The 12,479-nt window shown below is 53.2% G+C and overlaps 5 protein-coding genes across 5 annotated transcripts; 2 read left to right on the forward strand and 3 right to left on the reverse strand.

The window, feature by feature from the left end:
- Positions 1 to 436: 436 nt before the first annotated feature.
- On the forward strand, positions 437 to 1,624 carry CTAM01_04873 (fasciclin domain-containing protein; the record flags this gene model as incomplete). The annotated part of the gene is made up of 2 exons (XM_060520903.1): positions 437 to 1,355; positions 1,410 to 1,624. 2 exons carry the CDS (start codon positions 437 to 439, stop codon positions 1,622 to 1,624), a joined length of 1,134 nt encoding a protein of 377 aa, XP_060384272.1.
- Positions 1,625 to 2,367: 743 nt separating this feature from the next.
- On the reverse strand, positions 2,368 to 3,416 carry CTAM01_04874 (integral membrane protein DUF125; the record flags this gene model as incomplete). Its single annotated transcript, XM_060520904.1, has 2 exons — positions 2,368 to 2,914; positions 2,980 to 3,416. 2 exons carry the CDS (start codon positions 3,414 to 3,416, stop codon positions 2,368 to 2,370), a joined length of 984 nt encoding a protein of 327 aa, XP_060384273.1.
- Positions 3,417 to 6,253: 2,837 nt separating this feature from the next.
- Positions 6,254 to 6,502, forward strand: CTAM01_04875 (uncharacterized protein; the record flags this gene model as incomplete). The annotated part of the gene is made up of 1 exon (XM_060520905.1): positions 6,254 to 6,502. The coding sequence occupies one exon, from the start codon at positions 6,254 to 6,256 to the stop codon at positions 6,500 to 6,502; it is 249 nt and encodes an 82-aa protein (XP_060384274.1).
- Positions 6,503 to 6,699: 197 nt separating this feature from the next.
- CTAM01_04876 (glycosyl hydrolase family 47) lies at positions 6,700 to 8,431 on the reverse strand (the record flags this gene model as incomplete). Its single annotated transcript, XM_060520906.1, has 4 exons — positions 6,700 to 7,274; positions 7,330 to 7,911; positions 7,976 to 8,148; positions 8,223 to 8,431. The coding sequence occupies 4 exons, from the start codon at positions 8,429 to 8,431 to the stop codon at positions 6,700 to 6,702; spliced, it is 1,539 nt and encodes a 512-aa protein (XP_060384275.1).
- Positions 8,432 to 10,534: 2,103 nt separating this feature from the next.
- CTAM01_04877 (DNA repair protein rad10) lies at positions 10,535 to 11,860 on the reverse strand (the record flags this gene model as incomplete). The annotated part of the gene is made up of 2 exons (XM_060520907.1): positions 10,535 to 11,411; positions 11,496 to 11,860. 2 exons carry the CDS (start codon positions 11,858 to 11,860, stop codon positions 10,535 to 10,537), a joined length of 1,242 nt encoding a protein of 413 aa, XP_060384276.1.
- Positions 11,861 to 12,479: the final 619 nt, after the last annotated feature.

The raw sequence follows: 12,479 nt of genomic DNA on the forward strand, positions 1-12,479 counted from the left end.
CTTTACAATCAAGACCTACTTTTCTGGGGCAGATTACTCCTAATACTACTTGTTCAAGGATCACATGCTTAGCCATTGATATATACCGCAGTAGTCATGCTTCCAGTGCCTTGCCGAATTGAGAATCCGTTTGTCAAAACGGTCGATATCGTACACAAGGATCAACCTGCCACTTTCCAGTACGCCCGTTTGTCTGCATAGTAACCTTTGCTGTTTATAGCTTGACTTAGCATAAGTTGAACCTTAGATAGGCGTTCTACCGGCTACATGCCCGAAAAGAGTTCGAGTCTGAGACTTGGTGGAGTAGGAGACTGACGACGACCCCAAGCCAAGACTGGGGACGACTGGGAAAAGTATATGTAGATATAGCAACCGGCTGCAAAACCCCTACGCGCATCCAACGCCAGAACAGGACTGATCTGAATCCTCAATCACGATGCATCTATTCACTTGCACCACAACTGCCGTCTTACTGGCTTCTGCGGCGGCACAGTCTCTCGGAGACGTCCTAGCCAAGCATGGCTCGACCTCAATGCTCCACGGCCTTCTTACACACCTGAAGCTCATGGACACCTTCGAGAAGGCACAAAACTCCACACTCCTGGCTATGACCGACGATGCGATCATCTATCTCGCAAAATGGGGCCTGAGTCTCACCTCCATGGACCCAGACATCGCCAGGGGAGTCTTGCAGTACCATTTCTTGGAGGGCTCTTACCTCTCATCGGCTCCCGCACTTCATACAGAGACCCAGCTAGCCCAGTCGTCACTCAAACCATCCTCAGGCTTAACAAACATCTCCAAGGGGGCCGTCGTCAAGTTGACAGCGACCTGCGACGGCTCACACAATCTACGCGTGGAGTCCGGCGACCAGAAAATCGTACAAACAGTCGACACGGACATTCCCCACACATACGGCGTCATTCACACAATCAACCAGGCTCTAGTACTCCCCCGTAGTCTATCAGAGACAAGCAGCCTGGGAGAACTTGACGGTTTCTGGAACGTAGTCACCGAGTCCCGCATGGATGGTGTACTCGAGAAGCTCCACGACGTAACCGTTTTCCTCCCAAGGAACAAGGCCGTTTGGAGAGGACGCTCGAAGCTAGAATCGCTCGGTGACAAGGCACTAGAGACGCTCATTAAAGACCACGTCGTCCCGGACCACGTCTTGTTCCACACATCTTTCCCACAAGAGCCGAGGATGGTGACGACGATGAGCGGCAAGAAGATTTCCATCAGTGGCGATTCCAAGGGGCGAATCTTTGTTAACCACAAGATGGTGACGATGCAGAATGTGCTCATTAGCGGTGGGGTTGCTCATGTTGTCGATGAGCTGCTGTCACCGGAGACAGGTATGCCTTCTATTCTGCCCAATGCCTCGTAGACCTCCATACTGACGCACTTAGATCCTGACCATGACTCACCTCCTGGCACCATTGGAACTCCTTGGGGATTACGTGAAGACATTGCTCGAGCTGTCGTTGGGCTCACTGTTATTTCAGGTGTCTTCATCATTGGTGTTATCAAAGCCGTTAGATGGCGAGCCGCCAAGAGGAAGGCCTTTTTGCATTATGAGCCCCTGCCAACCACGCCCAGTGTGGTTTGGGTGGTGCCCAAATAAACAAGTTGGGAGCAGGCTGGCTATAGGATACGGGAGGAAGAGTCGAAGATGTGGCACCAAAAGAGACAGGTCTAGTCTGTAGAGGCGCAGTTGTATGGCAATGAACTCCTTTAGCAAGTAACGATATAAGCAAACATGAATGAACAAGGACCCGGAAACAATTACTTTCAACATCGGCACAGTAATCGACTGCTGTCCAGTGCAGGAGGCATCGAGAGAGTGAATCTCCTGACCAAGCTCTACTAGGGCTGAGGCAGCGGTCAAGTCACCGTACTTGATCAACGTATTGAATGAACTGTGGAAGAGAGAACGTGTCTCAGTCTTGTTTTAATAGATGGTCTATCTAGTAAAATTTGGCTTCCCCTGCAGCTGTCCTTGCTGTCATATCCCATAGTTTCGTGAGACTCTTCGACGCCGACGCCGCCCTCCTTCGCATCGCTGCGACCTAACCATCTTCTCGATCTGGAAGGCGATTCTGGGATAATATGGTTCCCTTGGTGTAACCGCGTACCACGCTAAACAATGCAAACATGGGAGATTTTCCTTTGCCCTGACCTGAACCCCCGGTCCGAGTTTTCCTGTGCCTCCCTACCACCCTGATGGCGTGTGACACATCCCGTGTACACCCTAGACAAAGAGAATAAACAGAAGAGTAGAGGTATTGAAGTAAGAAAAAGGAGCTTGTCCAGACAGACGACATGAGTCGAGAAAATGAGTAGAAAAAGAAAATAGGTGTGAGGGTATTAGAAAATCTTGCTCGCCAACGCAGACACATCATCAGACTGCGCCAGCTGATCAAAAGCTTTCACCAACCCCATTGCCGCACCCGCCGCCGCACCACCGACGACAACCATCTCCAACCCGCCGACAACAGCCTGCCTCACGCACCGCAAACCGGACCAACCCGAGACGATACACGTCTTGACGTAGCCAAAAGCGAACAGCGCGACGGCCATGACAGCGACGGAGATGTAGAGCGCCAGGTAGACGTCCTCGGCTGGGACGAAGAAGTAGGGGAACAGCGGGATGAGACCGCCGAGGAGGTAGCCGGCGGCGATGGTGAGGGCGGAGATGAAGGCGCGGTTGGAGGCCGGTTCCTGCTCGCAGTGGTGGAATTGCATGAGGAAATCGATGAGCCGGGGCGAAGTTGAGAGGTGGTCTGTTACATCTTCGAGGGTCTGTTTGGGGAGGTCGTAAGGTTCGAGAACCTCGAGGACCTGGGCGCGGGCCATGGCCGGGTCGTCTTGCGTCAGGCGGGTGCATTCGCTGCGGGTTTCCTTGTAGGATGCACTGTTGAGTTTGAGTGTTAGTGATGCTCTCCAAGCATATTGTCAAAACTATGGTGAAGAACTTACGCTTCGCTCTTGGCTCCAAGGTAGCCACCGAGACCCATTGAAATAGCACCGGCAATCAACTCCGCCATACCGCCAAAGATGACAACCTTTGTCTGTCCCAGCGCTGATAGACCGGCCGTGAGGGCAAACGGCACCGTCAAGCCGTCAGACAGTCCAATAGTGGCGTCGGAAATCATGCGAGCGTCGAGGCGGAAGCTGCGCGAGTCGCTCTCCGAGACTCTCGTGGATGTGGTGGACGTTTCTGACGTCGCCGTCGCCATGGTCGCTGTCGAGACGGTCCGGTCGCTGGACCGCAGCAGGGGTTGCCTCTCGAGGTCGCCGCTGTCGACGATAGTCTCATCCGACATTGTGCTCTCGGCGCGGCCGTTGACGGTTTTGGCGCGCGTCGGGGGCGGCGTGCGGCCGAAGAGGAGGTTTTTCAATGTGACGAGACCCATTTTGTGTGATGTGATGTGATGTAATGGTAAGTATAGCTCTTCTCTTAGAGATAAGAGAGAGGGAGAATGTAAGCCGGGTTCCCTGATGTTTATGTGTTATCGAGATGGGAGCGTGGTGTCGAAGTCCAGGCAGGGTTAATCTGATGTATCTCAATCTTCTCTCGCCCTGATCCTGTAGACCCGTTGTCGAAGCACGTCCGAGGGAAAGAGAAGCTTCTTTCGACTTGTAAATCGCCGAGGTGTAAGCTCGGGTTTTAGTAGGAGAATCGAGAGAGAGAACTCGACTCCGGGGTAGTGAGACAGGCTTGTTTGTTTTGTTTTGGTTGAGTCGAGTTGTTCACAGGTCTGGATGATGTAGTATGAAGTAGTATGAAGGGACGAGATCAGTTGGCATTCCAGTGTCAGATCGAGAGTGGTGTAAGAGGGCAACCATCCGTCAGTTTAAATTCCTCGAGGCCTGGGAACGTTTGACTTTCTTTCTCAAGGTACCGTCCCCCCCCCCCCCTTTCTTGCCCTTACATATCAAAGCTAAGCAGAATCAAGGTACTTTGACTAGAAGAATGTCAAGTAATGGGGCAACAAAAACGAAACTTACAAAGCCCCAGAAGTGAAAAAAAAGGCCAAGCTTGCCTCGAGTCTCGCCCATGACAAGCAAAAAAGCAGCCTATGGTGTAGCTTGTTGCTCAATGCGACCCAGAAAGCCATTAGCAAGGGCCCAGTTCGAGCGCCCCCGATCCCAGAGGCTGCAGGGGTCGCAGGCCACCCTGCGACCCGGTGTTACCATTCGGACGTGTAATCAGCAACGGCCGATCGATGATTGGCCAGACCCAGAGGTAAGCACTGATTGTAGTGTCCTTCATTGGTCCTCTGGCTCGGGAGTGCCCCACCAAAGCTCGGAAGTACGGACGGACAGGTACGGAGTACGTACCTCTTATATCCTTAAACGCAACTCGGAGCACCGTGACGGACCAAACTGCATGGTTACCTCCGCTTTACCTTTGCTTTACATAACTACGTTTCCTCTTTTGGGTTTCTCACTGCGTCTACATTCGCTATTGATTGGTTCACGGTGCAACCGGCCGACCCTCCGGGGGTCATACGGCCGGTCTTCCGGCGTTTATTTCGCAGCGCCGAGTCGTACTGTGGTAAAGGGGGGGCTAATCTTCATCTAGAAGCCTACCACAGTAGTGTACATAGAGAGGGAGGACAGGGGGAAAGAGAAGACGGTGAAGAGAGAATAAGCATGCTCATCCTGACTGGGGCCATGCAATTGCACGGTCAATCGCTTACTGCAAAAGGTAGTTGGTCGAGAGAGAAAAGTCCGAGGGGGAAATCGCTGCTCGGTGCTCGGCGCCGCCGGGAGACGGGAAATTCGAAATCCAAGCGCTCTCACTGGCCCGTTGGGTATCCAAAATGGTTCCTGGCTGATCTGGATGCACCTTGTTCACCTTCTTCCGTATTCTATTGGGGTGACTACTGACTTGCACGAGTCGAATCAGAATGGCGACTCTTCCCTCCAGTCACCAGACAACTGCTAAGGGGAAAAAGAAAAAGAAAGGAAAAACGTCACTGTATAACGTGACAGAGCGGCGCAGTACGATTGAATCGAGAGTGAGACAGGTCCTACGTGGCCCAATTGAGTCGATTTAGAGTAGGCAGTGTCTCGTGTCTCTTGGTGGCCGAGGCGCACATGCACACATTTCACCAAGAACGACGTTGCCGTAGAACCCTATCTCACAAAATGTCATAGGTAATGTCGCAATGTCGTCCCTGACTTTTCCAGGACTCATCCCACCGGAGACCCTTTGACTTTACAGACTGCAGATTGCGAAAATACTGCCGTAGCATTGGGCCTTATCCGCAAATCACATCCCATGGCCCCTTACCTTGAACTCTTACTCAAGGACTCGAGAGCCAAAGCGTTGCACGCAGTATGCTTTGACTTTTTCGACTCTCCATTGCAAGCAAAGTTTCGAGCAGTTGCCTTTCGGGGAACACATCCTGTGTTTGCCATGTCTCATCCAGAACGGTAGCTCAACCTTCTAAATTGTTTCCTCTCTCACCCACTTCCCGACGTGCGCAAGACACATACACGCACAGAAACAGAGTGAGAGAGAGACACGAGTGTACCAAACTTTCAAGACAATCTAGATCACAAAACATGAGCCAACCTCTAAATTAAAGAGACCAAAAGCAATCGTCTCACTTCAAATCTCGATTCCGGCTGCCCGGTGAACACAGCACGTGTACGGAAGTACATTCCACAACCTACGTGCCATACCTCTCTGCCTGCCTGACACCCACGCATCTCACCTTCCCCTACCTTATCAAGCTTGCGGTGTATATGTGTGGCTTTGGACCTCCGTCCAGTGCTGGTCCCAGAGACAACAGGTGGGGCGGATCGGCTCGAAGGACAAGACACTTCCAGTCCCCGGCCATCAGTTCGGATCCGAACTACCATTACCCACACACGGCGAATGGCGGAGCTCGCTGCGTCCCTAGGGCAGCTGAACAGCTCTGCCGGCTCCCTCCCATGATTCGCCACAGGTGACTGTTTGACAAGCACACGAGCAAAGGCAGACGCAAGTCTATGCGGACTCTTCTAGCTACCCATCACTGCCACATGGAATCTTCCATTCTCCTACCTTACAAACTTCCTTCCCCATAAATACATCACATACACCAGCCTCACCCCAGCCACACTTCTCTTCACAAACACTCATCCTCATCCTCATCCTCACTCAACTCTCTCACCCCAAACCAACTCCCACCCTCCACAGATACATACTCCGTACATTCCATTCCTCGCCTCACACACCCCACACTACGTCATCGCAATGGGTCTCCCAATCAAACTAGGCGTCCCCAACGTCCCAGAAGACGAACCTACAAAGACACAACCAGCTCAGTCTAGTACCACAGAAACAGTCGGACAGAGCCAGCAACACACGGGCCAAGCTACCGGCGCCGGCGCAAACACGGGAGCCGGCACGACCCGCCCCAAGACGGAAGCCGAGCTCGAGGCCGACCGGCTCTACGAGGAGGCCATGGAGGAGGAATACGCCAAGAGAGACGGCGGCTCATAGCCCAGTATAGACAATGAAACCAGAAAGATCATGTATACGGAGACTTCGGTATGAACTTCAAAACAAAAAAAACAAAATGCAATTATTCATAATGGGTATCTATGCCCAACTATCAATATAACCGTCCCACCTCTCGCTCATCAATGCATGCATCACCACAACCTCGGCCTTCTTCTCCCGGTACAAGTCTTCGCTTTCTAAGCGATCTGGAACGGATGCGCCTCGGTGTTGAAAACAAACTTGTTGTCCGCTACTTCAACTTGGACCTTCGCATCCGTGGCCTGGATCAGGTAGCTGTACTTGAGAACCTCGGCGAACCAGAAACTTTCCTGGAAGTCGTCGAATGACCCTCCCTTCGGATCCTGGACGTTGGTGATGGACGAGAAGCCGCTTCCCGCGCTGCACGTCTTATTGATCGCCAGGAAAGCATCCCACGCCCAGTCCTGGTACTTGCTGTCGCCGGTGGCGCGGTAGGCGTAGTAGTAGCTCTCAATGACCTCGGGTCGGAGGACGTAGCCCGCGCCGTCCTCTCTGATCCAGAAGCCTGCCTTTTGGTAGAACTCTGTCTGGTTGGCGGGCGGGTCCGGGTTGAGTGTCTTGTTCACCGGCGGCCTGTCGTCTTGCCAGCGGAAGATTTCTGGCCCGATTCCAGTCGCCGTCTGTTTGTACGTCTCGCGGCAGCCCTCGGTCAGCTTGATGCCAAAGTCGACGTATTTTTGCTCCTTGAGAACAAGACCACCGAGAATAAAGTTGCCACCATCGAAGCACGCAACTAGACGAGCTTGTTAGCAGTCGACCATGGCCAAAAAGAAGCGGTTCAAACTTACGATGGCTGCTGACGAATCTCAGGTTCGCGTTGTTGTACGCCGCCAAGAACGTCAAATCAGGCCGAGTAGTCGGGCTCGACGCCAAGAACTTGATCGATGAATCGGCCGCAGCGATCCAGCGCTCCTTGTAGAGCGAAAATCGGTTCTGGTCGTACACCCACATCTTGATGAGGTATTCGTAGAAACTGTCGGTGCCTCCGTTCCAGCCACCGGACCGATCCGCAAATGTCCCGTTCGAGATGAAGACGTCAGTACCCAACAGGCCGGGGAACACCTCCTCGTTGGGCTTTAGGAGGAAATTCTCGCCCTTCTGTGACAGGTCCGCGTATTGCTTGTCCCCCGTTAGGTCGCTCAGGCGAGTCCACTCCAGCACCAAGGTCCCAATGGTCGCAATGCCGTTCGTGTCGGAGCCCTTCTTGCGCGGCTTGGGATCGTAGATGAGCGTGTTATCGGGGATGCCGGTTGCTGTATCGAACGCGACTTTGAGATTGTCTGCAAGTTTCTTCGACTGCGCGAGAAGATTGTCTACGCCGGTCTGATTACTGGCGACATCTTTGAGTGGTCCTTTCAGCAAGTCATGTCCTATTCAGTTGTATTAGCTTTACGAGAGAAACACCACCTTTTTACATTGGGAAGCTTGTCTCACCTGCCAACATGCCGCCAAGATATCGGATAGTCGTCTCAAACAGAGAGACCTCGCTATCCGTCACGTTGAAGTTGATGGTCGGTATAAAGTCTAGAATCTGTCCCACAACGTCCTTGTTCTCCATAAGGATGGCAGTACTCAAGGCGTCCACAGCACTCGCACCCCAACCATTCCTACAGCAAAACATGGTCAGGAAACGGGGTTCTTTGCGCTCTGTCTCATGTGGAGCAAACGACTAAGAACGTACCGGTCATTCTCGGCCGTGTTCGACACCGGCTTGAGCGTGTCATTGGGGAAGGCGAACTTGCGGTACCCGTCCCACGAGCGCTGGAAGGCTTCCTTGACGGCTGCCGCTCTCTCGGGCTGGTTGATATACTGCGGCGCGGCGGCCTGTAGAAGAGATTGAGGGGAGGCTGACGCCTGGGCGAGGAGCCCGGCGATGGCCAGTCCGCGCATTGACAGGTGCATCGTGTTCGCGACGAGAAGCCTCCAAGCTATTAGATGTCGGTCCTGGGAAGCAGAAAGAGACTGAGACTACAGACGGAGCAGGGTCCGGACGAACGACGAACGATAGTGAGGGAAGGAGAGAGGCTGTGGTCAAATATATATATCTACCGTCGACTGCATTATTGGAGCGCGCAAAGGCTAATAAAATGACAATGGGTCAGTCGGGGGTGTGTTGGAATCACGCAACCCCCAGGAATCGGCAAACTCTGGGAAACTTCGGGAGGGAGGACCTGGAGACTGGGAACACTTTCACGCAGGCACAGCATGAGATGAATAAACTCTGTTTCTCATCCATAGTCCCCCGGACTTTGCGTTCGCCCCTGCTCCATGTCTCATAGTCGGGACCGTTTTTTCCACACACCAGCTGCCCCTGCTTCTTCTCCTGCTTCTGTCGGCTTTCTGCGTCTGTAACGTTGGGTTTGTTGTGTCCATTCGACATGGTAAGTGGTCCTCGCGATCCGGTGTCTTTCCCTTCCCATCTCCGGCTCATCTTCGCCCTCCTGATTATTGTTCCTTTGGATACCACCCTCCACCTCCCCAAAGTCCCACCACCACCCCAGTAGAACGAGACTATGAGTGCATCTAACACCCAGGAGTCAGACGAACTGTTCTTATTCGAACGGGGGTTACACCATTGGTAGGGCGAGTGATGAGCCGTCCACGCGGGCCGAGTCCGCTGGTGGCCGTAATGACTGGCATCAAACACGCGCAGAGAAGATCTTGCCCAGGTTCGTCGCTGCTCATCTCGAAATGGCAAAGTCACCAGGCACGGACGTCCCTGGTGAATCAAGCACGTGCGGAGCAGCTGTTGGGGGGAAACTTGGGAAAGGCCCCTTGCCCAGTGAGTGCTACCCAAAGTTAAATGCAGCGTTGCGTTGCAGTTGCAGTTGCATACGGGCAGATGAAGTCAAGGAAACAAATGCTGGCGAGTTGCAATACCCGAGCCTCCGAGGGATAGAAATGAGGGGATGTTCTGGGCCCTCGTACAATGCCCCGACCACAAGGTGTTGTAAGTTGTAAACTTGTTGACCTTCCGTATGAGGCAGTGGCTCCTCGGGACTTTGGAGATGCGCTTCAACCGAGAGTCAATTTGCATGGCCTCCAGATATTGACCGACTGCGGCCTTTGGCCTTGGCGCGGGCGGATCAGAAGACTGCTTGGTTGTGCCGACGGCCGCTATACCCGGCTTAATCTAGCCGGGGATGATCGGAGCTACTGATCATTGGATCTCGGAGGCTCTGCATGCTCGGCGTCGATGCAGTGCCTATTTGATTTTCATGTAAGAGCAAGGAGTAGCGCATCAATAGTTTTAGTCCTTTGGCAAGTTGCCCAAGAGTTACACAAACCAAAGATCAAATGTCAATCGTGATAGGGAGAAATGGCGCGGCGTCAGAACTAAGGTCCGCCAGCTCGTCCCATGTCAACCACTTGACTTGGTCAGAAGGGTGACATTGGAGAAATAACAGATGCGTGCGTGACGATCTTCATCTCCAACTCTTGACTTTGAGTTCGGTACCTGCAAATCCGTGTCGAGGCCGCCCCCGCACTGCGCGAACCCGCGAACACGACCTCTATTGAGCACAGCATACAGTCCCCCACCTGCTCTGTTGATACGCCGAAGGCAGCGTTGGAAATTCTAGGTAGATCTGACTTGGATGGCATGCTTCTACAGACGGACTTCGCTTTCCTACCGGGCGAATCGTCTGATGAATGCATCCTGTTTCCAGATCGGCATCGTCGTGATTGGCCCACCGACGAAGCAAGGGTCGCTTCAGAAGTACGCAAAGTTTACTTCGTCGTTTGATTCGTTCTTCCTCTCGAAGCCGCATTTATGCTCTTGTTCGAATCCCAACGAGTCATGGAGTTTCCTCTTTCTTATGCGAAAGGTGCCTCGCGGAACACCAAGGGAAAATGCCATACACGCGAATCCATCTCTTGTAAGGTGTGCCGTCCTTTCGAAACGTCGATTAGACTTTAGCCCGCAATCTCCAAGGCTGTGTCGTGTTTCTGGGGCTGTACGAAAAAGCGAGATAGCCTAGAGAATACAGGTATTCAGCCCTGCTTCCGCAACCTTGCGAGTGCGGCCGCGACCCCGTCTGTAAGTGCATCGTCTTTCGCACCTGCGCTGTCAATTTGTTTCGTCTGCGTCTGCGCCTGCACCGGCGTCTGTGCTTGTGCTTGTGCTTGCACCTCAGCAGTCCGCCTTGATTCCTCAATAGCGGCGGCGATCATCGCCTCTTCATCGTCCTCGTCGAGATCCGGATTGCCTCTCTCCAAGGCGGCAGGCCTCTTGGGCTGGGTTGTCGTTGGCGTGCCCACTGCAGGTGAGCCTCTCGATGAGTCTCTCGTAGACATCTCACGAAGCGGGACCCTGCTGAGAGGCACAGCTTGATCCAACCTCGATGCTTGCGACGGCCTCCCGTCCTCGGTGCGGTCCGATCGATCCAGCTGTCGCTTGCCTGATTTTTGTGCTCGGAAAGGCTCCTCGACAGCCTTGACCCATTTGTTGACCTTGACAGCGCCCCAGCCAGCTAGCGAGCCAATCTCCTCGGGATTCGCATTGATGGCTTTCTTCAAGCTACCAAAGTTACTGACCAGGGCAACGGCATCCGACTTGTTGACGCTCCTGGGAACGGTGACGAACTCGACGAGCTTCTCCGCATACGTTGACGCTTGTTGGCCGCGGATGGCGTTGAAATTGGCGTGCTCGTACGACTTGTACAGCTCGAGGTATCGCGCGGCCTCGGCGGCTGACCAGCAAAGAATGAGGGTGACGTTGTTGACCAATGAGGTCTTGGACAACTCGCGCAAGACCTCCTCGTGGTTTGGAATATCAACCATAGTCAGTACGAGACGTAGGTTGTATTTCCCTTGAAGATTCCTGATTCTCGTATGGATATACTCGGGATGGAGGCGGTGGTACTTGAGACTGAAGGCAGATACGGGTTAGCATGCCTGTCATTAAGGTAGGAAGGTAGGTAGCTTGAGGGAATTGGTTGAGTAGTGAACCTACCTCAGAAACAATGCACATGTCGTCAAACCAAGACCGTAGTCACCCAGAATATCGCTGTACTCCCATGGCATCGACTTGAGAGATGCGAGCACCGGGTTGCCCCTCTGCCGTGGAGACACAAGAATGGCCGAGCCGGATCCTCGCTGGGGAAGGGCCTGGGGTGTCGGTTGGACAATCTTGCCGCTCGCAGAAGCATTTGCGGGCGGTGGTCTATCCAAGCGCTGCGGTGTCAGCTGCTGTATCTTCTGCGGTGTCGGTTGCTGCACACGGGGACGAGATGGTTGAGCCTCGGGGCGTGAAGGTGCCGGGTTCGAAGATGCGAGAGCGGCCAGGAAGTCTTCGTCGGCACCGAAATCGTCGTCCATGATTGGTGATTCTACGTATTTGCCCAATTGCTTGTATGTTGAGGAATCGGAAACCGGTCTCTATATGTGCCACGGTGCACGGCGTGGAGAGCAGGAGGATGGCAATACGCCTGGTGATGTTGAACGAGGCAAAGAAAGTGCACGCGGTGAGAGTCGCGTCTGCGGAAGCTAAGGTATGGATCTGTAATACGTAGTACATAGAACGTAGCTCACCTTTGGCGGGGTCTGGTAGCCAACGCAATGGTGACTACAGCGGGCCACACGCCCCAAACGGCAATTGATGATGCCATCGAATTTGGCACCTCAGCAAAACTGTCAAACTGGTGGGGTCATTCATGCCATTCACCTCGCCTTTACTCCGTAGACTACTCATTGAAACCATGAAGCAATAGTATTTCACATACCTCACATCTTTAAGTTCTTCTCGTTCTCAGATTTGAATTGGTATCGAATTTGATACTGTTGTTCTTTTTACCTGGTTTAAAGTACTCTTACTCAGACATGCCGTGTCCGAACCTATTTCAACTCCAACGCCGTTGCCCTAACCTTGCGGGTGTTTCCGTACCCAAGTTAACTAAAATTAGATCATCCGTCATCCGTCCTTGTTTCCTGGCCCCGA

The sequence above is a fragment of the Colletotrichum tamarilloi genome (assembly GCF_030869305.1).
Source record: "Colletotrichum tamarilloi strain Tom-12 chromosome Unknown Scaffold_12.1, whole genome shotgun sequence".
Lineage (NCBI taxonomy): Eukaryota > Fungi > Ascomycota > Sordariomycetes > Glomerellales > Glomerellaceae > Colletotrichum > Colletotrichum tamarilloi.